The sequence below is a fragment of the Acartia tonsa genome, chromosome 12 (assembly GCF_053477335.1).
Source record: "Acartia tonsa isolate MP-2025a chromosome 12, ASM5347733v1, whole genome shotgun sequence".
Lineage (NCBI taxonomy): Eukaryota > Metazoa > Arthropoda > Copepoda > Calanoida > Acartiidae > Acartia > Acartia tonsa.
The window spans coordinates 47,660,260-47,670,294 of NC_137271.1; the positions used below are offsets into that span (position 1 = coordinate 47,660,260).

Sequence of the window (10,035 nt, forward strand, 5' to 3'; positions counted from 1 at the left end):
TAACAAAAAACTGTTTTTCCATATCATATGATTTTAGAAAAATTTATAGACCTAGAATAATTTCCAAGGTCATTATACTGACCAAACAACTTGAAATGCAAAGAGACCCCAGTCTCTATACACATATCATTGGAACTGGAATTGAAAGGTTTTTGGGGTAAAAACTGTAAAATATTTGTTTCTTGTACAAAAAGATGAAAATAAGATGTTGCTTATTGATTTCTTTTATTAGTAAGTGGTTTGAATTAATCAAATATTTGTTCCAAAAAAACACTTCATCTTTTTATGGCTTCATTAGATGGTTAGAAAATTATACTACTTACATTTAGTCTACATGTTTAAAATTTTTATGTTATGGACATCTAAATTTATGTAAATTTATTTTATGATTTTAAGTTTTGTTGTGTAGTTTGATCCAATTGAAACACTTCTCATCCATTAATTATATTTTTGTTTCAAAATTCTCTATTCTTCACAATATATGTCACTATGTCTGTCCGTCAGAATATAGAAAATATAAATATTAAATCTCATTTTTTTTTACCTTTCCAGCTTTATCAAAACACATTGTAACAATAATAGTAAAATTATGAAAACTGCTAATTTATTTCAGAAAAGTGGTTTGAGAGTCATCACACAGTCTTTTCAGTGGCAAAAATTAGAATAATATAAACACGTAAAAAATGACCTTTCAAAACAAAATCTACAAAGACTTTTTTTGAAGGGAGGAAGGGGACAAGGGGCGACAAATATTTACATATATATAAAGATTTTTATCTGCCTTTCTAAAAAGATTTCTTAACTACCTTTTTAGTGTTTTTTTAAGTGGTTAAAACGTTTGGACACTTAAATTAATGAACCAACCAATCAAAATTCAATAAAAGTCTTAAAAGTAATTAAGCTAAGAAATGGGAAAATACTATTGTAAAACTTTTCAATAAACAATTGTAATAAACAGCCCAATGTCCCCTCCCTCTCTGGAACCCTCTTCTCAATCTATTGCAGTTTAGCTAGATTTAATTAACTAGTATCTTTTTTTCTATGCTCCTGTCCTAAATGAAAAGAATAACAAATTGTTTTAGTACAATTTTACAACGTCTTTTTGTACATTTGTCCGCTCGTCTTAATTAGTTCACAATAAAGCTTTAACTTTAGCAATATAATGGCTAGAAGAATAGTCATCAGAGGTGCAAAACTGTTGAGGGAAGGGAAGAGCTTTGGGCTATATGCCATGCAATGTGCATGTATTGTAACCCATGTATCATGATCTGATCATCTGAAATACACCACTTTATTCAATAAGATTTTTTTCCTTGCAGCATAGCTGGTCTACAAGCTGTTAGCCTGTCATGAACAAAACAAGGATCTTGCCATGCCTTGCTAGATTAGAAAACACACATTTTAATAAAAATTATGCGCAAAAAATGCCCTTCCATATTGTAGTATATTATACAATAAAGCAAAGATGAGAATTGTACACATGGTAATTAGGAGAAAAATAATTTTATTATTTATATTATTAATATCCTCTTATTAGTAGCAAAGCTTCTCTATAATTCCAAATGTCCGTCTGTCTGTCCGTCTGAGACAAAGTGGGGGAAACGTGGAAGATTCTTATAACATATGCCCATCTAATCTATACATTATTTTGTCCATCTGTCTGTTGTTTGGGGTGCTAGATCAATTCCTAGATTTTTATGTTTTTGTAATTTTCTCAACTTTTTAAGATAATGGGATGAAATTTTCAGGGATTGTTTAGATTTACATTCTACATATTTTCTTTAAGTTTTATTACGGTTTTTCTATTAGTTGGGGTGCTAGATCAATTCCTAGATTGTTAGGTTTTCTGTGGTTTTCTCGATTCCTATTCATGATTTGCGGCTGAAATTATTGGGAATTGAATATGCTCATATTCTACATATTTTTATCAAGTTTCATTAAGATTTGTCTATAAATTGCGATGCTAGATTGATTCCTAGATTTTAAAATTTTTGTGGTTTTTAAGGTTGCGTGATTTTTAAGGTTTCCTTATTTCCCTATTTTATCAAGATTAATGTTTATTGTATGAAACTGTTTCATAGCATTTTTTTTTCCGACATCCATTTATAATTTTTAGCTTCGCTACTTATGGATGTTGTCATCCTTGTTCTATCTCTTCAATGAGAATTAATTAGAAAAAAGTCAAGATGCAGACATCCATACTTATGATATTATAGAATAATTAATTTAAATAGGAATTCATTGTTAACAATTTATTGATTTTAAAAGCCTAAAAAGAACATCTTATAAAGTAATATGATTGTTAGTAGCAAAATAAAATGAGATAATTAAGTCACAAATTCAAAAGGAACAGCCAAAAAGATTTAACAATACTTTACAATAATGTCATGGGTTTTCTAGATCAAATTAGTATGTTCGGCCACAATATCCCATCCAACAATGGGGTACATCAGGCAGGAAGTACACAAAATATGAACCACAATTTGTTGCCCTGCCTTCTAATTTCTTCCAACATTCTTTAGTCCAGTCAAAACAGATATCTATTTTTTTTGTTTCTCCAATCGCAATATGCCTTGTTCCTGAATAGTTCCATCCAGCTGCATCTGTGTCACAATTAAACTTTCCTTAAAAAAAGAATTACTTTTAACCTAACTTAATAGTCAAAATTAGAATATATGTTAACCTTTTATGCAAATTATTGTAATGTCTTCTTAAAAATTTATTCAAGATTTAGAAGGTATTGAAGGTTTATATAATAATATAATTTTGGCTGATTTATATGTATGTAATCTTCCATTCCATTTTGGCCCTCTTGGTGACAATGATATCATTATAGCCAATACAATTTTTGTAACAAAGACAGTGATCAGCAGGGTGGGTACTATAAATCACTATAAATACAGCACAATCTTTACCTGGTCCCGATTCAACAAGCTTGTTTCCAGCAGATGATGTAAAACGGTACCAACTAGATCCTTGCCAGTCAATGTGCTTTTTAGAATAACTGTTTAGATCACAGCTTGCTCTTCCTGGAGGTCCAATATATCCAAAATCATATCTTCTTTTATTAGAGTAGAGGGTATTGTAATTGGAACACTGGTTTGGCACTAAATATAGATATATTTTATAAGCACCTACAGGTATACAGATCAACTAAAAAGTTTAATTTGCAAATGTTTGCTTACAGAGCATTTTTCTGCATAATGTGTGCAAGATCCTTCATTACAAACAAAGGATGCTTACTACTTTATATAACAGGATGAGAAACAAATAAAATATCATAGCCAATATAACCCAAATTATTCGCCAGTTAAGTTTAACATTTTTATACTTGAACATATAAAAAAGTAAGAAATTATATTTCTAGCATTGTATTATATCCAGTTGTCAATACATAGCCCATGCCTTCGGCATCTCAGGACTATAAAAATCTTTAACCTATAACAGTCGGGCCCCTTGCCGCACCTTAATCAGTCGGGGGGAAGGGGGGGCGTTAAACGCCCCCCCATATTATCTCAGTTCCTATTAGAGCTAGAGGGCTAAATTTTTTTGTACAAGTCCCCTGTGTTATGATGAATTTCCGATCTTAAGTAAGACAAAGTCAATTTTCGCTTCCTTCACCCTTTTATTTAACAACCTTTGTTTTTAGGTCCTATTTTACTTAAAAATTTCAAACGGCTGTAATTTTCTTATTTTTGAAGCTAGAAGAACAATTTTTTTGCAGAAAATGTTTATCTTTATGTAAATTTTATATTTGAAATGTCAAAATATAAATTTCAGTGGCCGCAGCTGTACTTGGCAGCTGCCAGCCGCCGCAGTCGGCGGTCGGCGGGAAAACGGCGGTGGATCTTTATGAAATTTTAATACGTTATGAAGACATGTAAGAAAAGCTTAAGTTTAAAATTTGAAGTCTCTAAGTCAAAAATTAAGGCCACAGGAGCCTTTTAAAGATTTCTGGAGACCTGGAGGATCAGGACCTGCAGGATCATACCTGGAACCTGAAATTGACTTAAACACCTGTATTTCATATGAGGATGTACTACTAGAGGATATTTTAGTATTTTGGCAAGATAAAATACTTTGTTTAAGTCAAAAAAATATTTTTGCTCTTTACCTGGATGACCCTGCCAGGTTTGCTGGCATCCTGTGCCCGCCAGGATGGAGATATTCAAAAAATTCCAACTCTCAGTTATGTGTAATACCCAAACTTTAAAAGTCACGCAGTTTGGGCTCTTTATCTTTCACACACAGAAAATGAGATAGAAAAAACCGGATGGGGGGGCATTCAACGCCCCCCCCCCCCCCCGACCGTTAAGGGTTAATATATAGTACATTGAATATCCTCAGAAAGCTGTTTATAATACAATGCACGAAATAACTATTTCTTTATGTGTACAATCCCCTGTCCCTATAGCCAAAAATTATTGCTCTTTAGATTACCTGTTGTAGTAGTGGTTGTTGTAGTTGTAGTAGTTGTTGTTGTTGTAGTTGTAGTTGTTGTTGTAGTTGTAGTTGTTGTAGTTGTTGTTGTTGTTGTTGTTGTTGTAGTCGTTGTTGTTGTTGTTGTAGTTGTAGTTGTTGTAGTTGTTGTTGTTGTTGTTGTTGTTGATGTTGTTGATGTTGTTGTTGTTGTTGTTGTTGTTGTTGTTGTTGTAGTTGTTGTTGTTGTTGATGTTGATGTTGTTGTTGTTGTTGTTGTTGTTGTTGTTGTTGTTGTTGTTATTGTTGAAGTTGATATTCCTTGAATTAAAAATAGGTCTCAATCTTTTAAACAAAAATATACATTTCAAACTTTGCATACAAATTTCTGAGAAATGAGAAATTTTGGCCAAAGAATACATTTTAGAGAATTTTTCCAATTAGATATTGTAATGCTGATCCATTGAAATAAAGTACATTAATTTTGTCAAAACATTCTAATATACAACTTTAATATAGATTTACAAAACTGCACATTGGGGCATATCAACCAAAAAGGGAATTTAATTATTTGGAGCCCGAATTTCATATTCAAAATGTCAAATTAGAATGTTTGAGGTCAGGGAATGCATTTCTAAACTTATCAGAGCAATATGAATTTTTCTGTAGCGCAGCTACTCTTTTACTAGCTTTTTGGGCTGACATAACATGAAACCAGTACAGGCGATTATATTATGTCTTTGGGTAATCAAATATCGTTTTTTTAGCTGGTGGCACACAATGAAAACATGTTTCCTGATACTGTCTACTTGAATGTTGATTTTAAAACAAACAAAAAAAAATCTTGACTTCAACTAGAATTATTTAGGTCTAATTTTAGTTTGTGCTTTTTTCTGGCATTAGAAAGCTTACTTAAAAAGCGTATTTTTATGATTCCTTTGAAATCTGATGTAATATGGTTATCATAATACTCATAGAATGATTCAAACTTGGTTTGGGGGTTTTAAATAAAATCCCCTATGTGCACTGTTAGGAAAGGAAAAGTCTCCACACAATTATTATACCTTAAAAGTAATCACTTAATAACAAGGATGACAACATCCATAAGAAATTAAGCACAAACGTGTTAAAATATATCAAACAGAAAAGCAAAGTTCAAAGTAACAAAGCTACCTGCTTTGAATCATGGAAAGGAAACAAAGAAAATTCTTAATTAAATAGGACAGAAGTCACTGCTCAGTGGTCTTAGAAAGGTTACTTAATTCTTTATCTCACTTAAGGTAGGCAACTTATGTCATTCATCTGTCAACTTTAACGCGAGGAAGGCTACTTCATCTAACAAAATCTAGCTTTTCTGTTCATATCATACTAAAATCTAACAAAATTTAGCTTTTCTGTCCTTTACCTAGCAAAATCTATCAAAAATTAGATCTTTAGCATGGAATATATTTAATTATGGTTGATGTAAATATCATGCATTAATATCTTTTTTTATATACATTAAACTGTTTTTAACCTATTTTTGAATAGGGGGTATAAAATATACTAGGAAACCTATAGAATCAGACTGCAGAGCCCAAATTTGAATTAAGTCCCCAATAAACTTTTTTTGGGGGATTTAAAAGTTAATTTTTAATGTTGCTCTGGTCATGTTGACCAGAGCAAAAGGTCTTTTTTACTCGGGGTAATATTGTGGCTTTTAGAACATTTATATAATTCACTTTATATTGATACAATAAAAAAAAACGTTACTCTGTCCGATGGAAATATTTTTTTTTCTAAATTAATTTCATTGAAAAATCTAAAATATAAATAAAACATATAATTCTGAAGTCTGAACCAATAAGAAGTCTTCTTTAATTTCAATTCTTTACATTTCAAAAAAGAGTGTTTTCACAAAATGACTTTTTTCCAATGTAGTTAAATTCTTTTTATTTAATTAAAATGAAAAGAATGAAAACCATACACATAAAAGATACATACTTTTTAAAAATATTTAAAAAAATAAGTTTGAATAATCTTATTTTATATCATATTTGTATATGTGACAAAAATAAATTTGTTGTATTGCATAAACATTTGTTGTCATCTTACATTATTCAACCCTTTACAGCCAATTTTTATGTGTTTTAAATAAGTGATAGAACACAAACATGATAATGTTAATTCATTGATATATTGTAAATAACTAACTTTTTTATGAATTAATTTAGATGAAATCATAAGGCCTAATTTTACTCTATACCAGAATACAATATTTATGAAGCAAAACACTCTAAAAGCTACGAATTTTACCCAAATAAAAAAAGACCTTTTGCTCTGATCAAAAAGGACCACAGCAACAGTAAAAATTAATTTTTAAATCCCCCCAAAAAAGTTTATTGGGAACTTAATTCAAATTTAGGCTCTTCAGTTTGATTCTACTAGTGTCATAGTATAATTTTGATATATAATTTAAAAATTGGTTAAAAACAGTTTAAAGGGAAAAATACATTAACCCTTACAGATTGGGGGTGGGGAGGGCTCTAAGAGCCCCCCCCCCTCTAGTTTTTTCAATGACATTTTTTGGATCATGGAAAGAAAACAAAGTCATTCCTAATTAGGACAGAAGTCACTGGAAATAGGTCTAAGGAAGGCTACTTATGTCCTTCATCTAACAAAATCTAACTAAAGGGAGGTGACTTATGTCCTTTTTCTGACAAATTCTTACATTAGGAAGGCTGCTTATGTCCTTCATCTTGCAAAACTAAGCTTTTCTGTCCTTCACATAGCAAAACCTCACAAAACATAGCATTTCTGTCCTTCACATAGCAAATTCTTGCAAAACAGCAAATTCTTGCAAAACATAGTAAATTCTTGCAAAACATCTATGAATTTTAAAGGCTGTTAGCTGCCAAACGGCTGACCGTACAGATCATACCTGCACACTATTTTAAGCAGCATAAGAAGGCCTACAAATAATCTGGAATAGCTAAGATCCAATGATGCATAGGGAAAGCTTCACTGAAGAAAAACGTGCAAAATAGGTCTTTTTCGCGCATTTCTCTGCACTGCGAGATAATTATGCATTATTGATTTATGGCTATTCCAGATTATTTGTAGGCCTTCTTATGCCGCTTATAACAGTGTTTGGCAGCTAATAAGTTTAAAATTCATAGGTTTTTGAAAATATTGCTTACCAGCAATTTTTTACCGTGAACTGAAGTAGATCCAAATTGTTTAGCATAGAAAATATGGTATTTAGATATGGTCTTTTTTAAATACAGTAAAGTAAAAAATACATTTAATTTGCAAATTATCTGATTACCTGATTGTAATGGAGTAGATGGTGTGAATGTTGAATTGCCTAAATAATTATCTTTTATTAACAAATTTTTTTTTATTTTATTTGCTATATGTCTTAAATTTCAATTTCAATAATAGAAAAAATTTTAGAAATATATTGGGTTGTATAATGATTGACTTTTGAATATTTCAGGAAAATGCACTTACTCTTATTCAAAACTAAGAATGGTTTAAGTTTTGCTTCTCCATCACTTAAATACTAAAATAATATTTTTTTATTATTATTAATGTAATTAGATTAAACTCAATTGAATTAAATACATATATATTGATTTTAAAGGTTGATTTCATTGGCTTTTATCTATTAACAACACTAGCATAATCATACTGTTTTAACCATACTGTAACAAATTTGGAATGTTATTAAATAATATTGAAATTCCATTGAAAAAATATACCTGATCACAGAATCTAAACAGCTTCTCACAAATGGCTCTATTTTCTGGCCATCCTAATCAAATTAGAATATAGAATATCCTTTTTTTAAAACTTAAATTGTGTAATTGTTAATTTTGAGTGGCACAGATGTTTGTTTTTTATTCCAAACATTTAATTTGAGAGAAAATTTACTATAAGGATTATGTGGATCAATCATATTATTATATTATATCTTTTTCTTAATTTTTGTAACCAAAGCAAAAGCAAACTCATTAAAAGAGGTGTCAATGATTTCAGTTTACCCTCGAACTATATTTGAGAAAAATATTAAGATAAGAAATAAAGCATGATAAAATACCTGGTGCTGCCCAGTCAGTGCAGGCATAGTAGTAATGTGCACAGTCATCAATGTCCTTTGGTGGATTTCTAGCCATGGTAAAATCCCAGCCTAAAATTTTACAACTTAAGATCAACTAATTAATTTTAAAGATTTGTTTTATTGCATCTCTTGAAGAAATGAATCAAGAAATAATATCTTTGTCTATAACATTTTATTAAAAGATTTACCTTTTCTTACAACATTTGGGTGCCATGGTCTGTAAACCTCAACATCTGCATTCAAGTTTCCAACCCCAAATATTATGGCAAACAGTGTCAAAATCATCATCTAAATAATAGTGAAGAATTAATTCCAGCTCTTTGGAAGCCAGCTGCAATTAAAGTAATATTGCCTAAACAATAATCCTGAAATATTTCAAATTCTATCTAAATTTTGAAAAATAAAATAAAATCAAACTAAACATCATATGTCAAATTTTCCTGTTTTATCATACCTTAAAAAAATCTTAATCTAATAATATAGAAATCAAACTACAGTGTGTTTTTTTTTTATGAGCACTTTTTTGAAAGCAATTTTACCCCACTTATAGTTATCAGAATTTAATGATTAATGGCTTATTTTCTTCGTTTTTTAAGGGAAATTATGAAACAACAAAAAAAATTACAGTTTTTGTTGAAAAAGTACAGTAAAGTTGAAAATTAAAAACTTAGGTGACAACATCTAAAAATGGTTTTAGCGCATTTTTCTTATGCTCAAAATTTGATTTTCAGTAGTCGACTTTGGGGGGCCAGTACTTTCTCCCTAATTGAGATATGGCCTTCAAACTTTGACCTATTCTAGTACATGTCCCCAATAGTATCTGTATAAATTTATAGCTCTATATCTCAACTTTGAAGCGTTTTGCAGCCATTCTTGCAAAAGGTAGAATATTTGAACATAAGAAAAATGCGCTAAAACCATTTTTAGATGTTGACACCTAAGTTTTTAATTTTCAACTTTACTGTACTTTTTTAACAAAAACTGTAATTTTTTTGTTGTTTCATAATTTCCCTTAAAAAACGAAGAAAATAAGCCATTAATCATTAAATTCTGATAACTATAAGTGGGGTAAAATTGCTTTCAAAATACGATACCTTCTAATGTTTCATTCAAGTCTCTCAAATATTTTTAAAAAATCGAGATTTCATGATTTCTCATGGGAGGGTGGTGGTACCCTCCCCTGAAATAGTTATAAACCTACCTAGGACCTATGAGAAGCTACCCTGTTAGGAAGAGCCCGATTGGTTCAATGGTTAGCGAGATCCTTTGGTACACACAGACAGACAGACAAACAGACAGACAAACAGACAGACAGACAAACAGACAGACAAACAGACAGACAAACAGACAGACAAACAGACAGACAGACAAACAGACAGACAGACAAACAGACAGACAGACAAACAGACAGACAAACAGACAGACAAACAGACAGACAGACAAACAGACAGACAGACAAACAGACAGACAAATATACAGACAAACAGACAGACAAAGAGACAAACATCATGATA

General features: G+C 30.6%; 1 protein-coding gene across 1 annotated transcript; it reads right to left on the reverse strand.

Annotated features, from left to right (window-relative positions):
• Nucleotides 1-2,237: 2,237 nt before the first annotated feature.
• On the reverse strand, nucleotides 2,238-8,805 carry LOC145333738 (uncharacterized). Its single transcript, XM_080178958.1, has 8 exons — nucleotides 8,710-8,805; nucleotides 8,501-8,590; nucleotides 8,163-8,215; nucleotides 7,912-7,963; nucleotides 7,727-7,765; nucleotides 4,441-4,740; nucleotides 2,916-3,107; nucleotides 2,238-2,624 (listed from the first exon to the last, which is right to left on the reverse strand). The coding sequence occupies exons 2-8, from the start codon at nucleotides 8,574-8,576 to the stop codon at nucleotides 2,407-2,409; spliced, it is 930 nt and encodes a 309-aa protein (XP_080035084.1). The 5' UTR covers nucleotides 8,577-8,590; nucleotides 8,710-8,805; the 3' UTR covers nucleotides 2,238-2,406.
• Nucleotides 8,806-10,035: the final 1,230 nt, after the last annotated feature.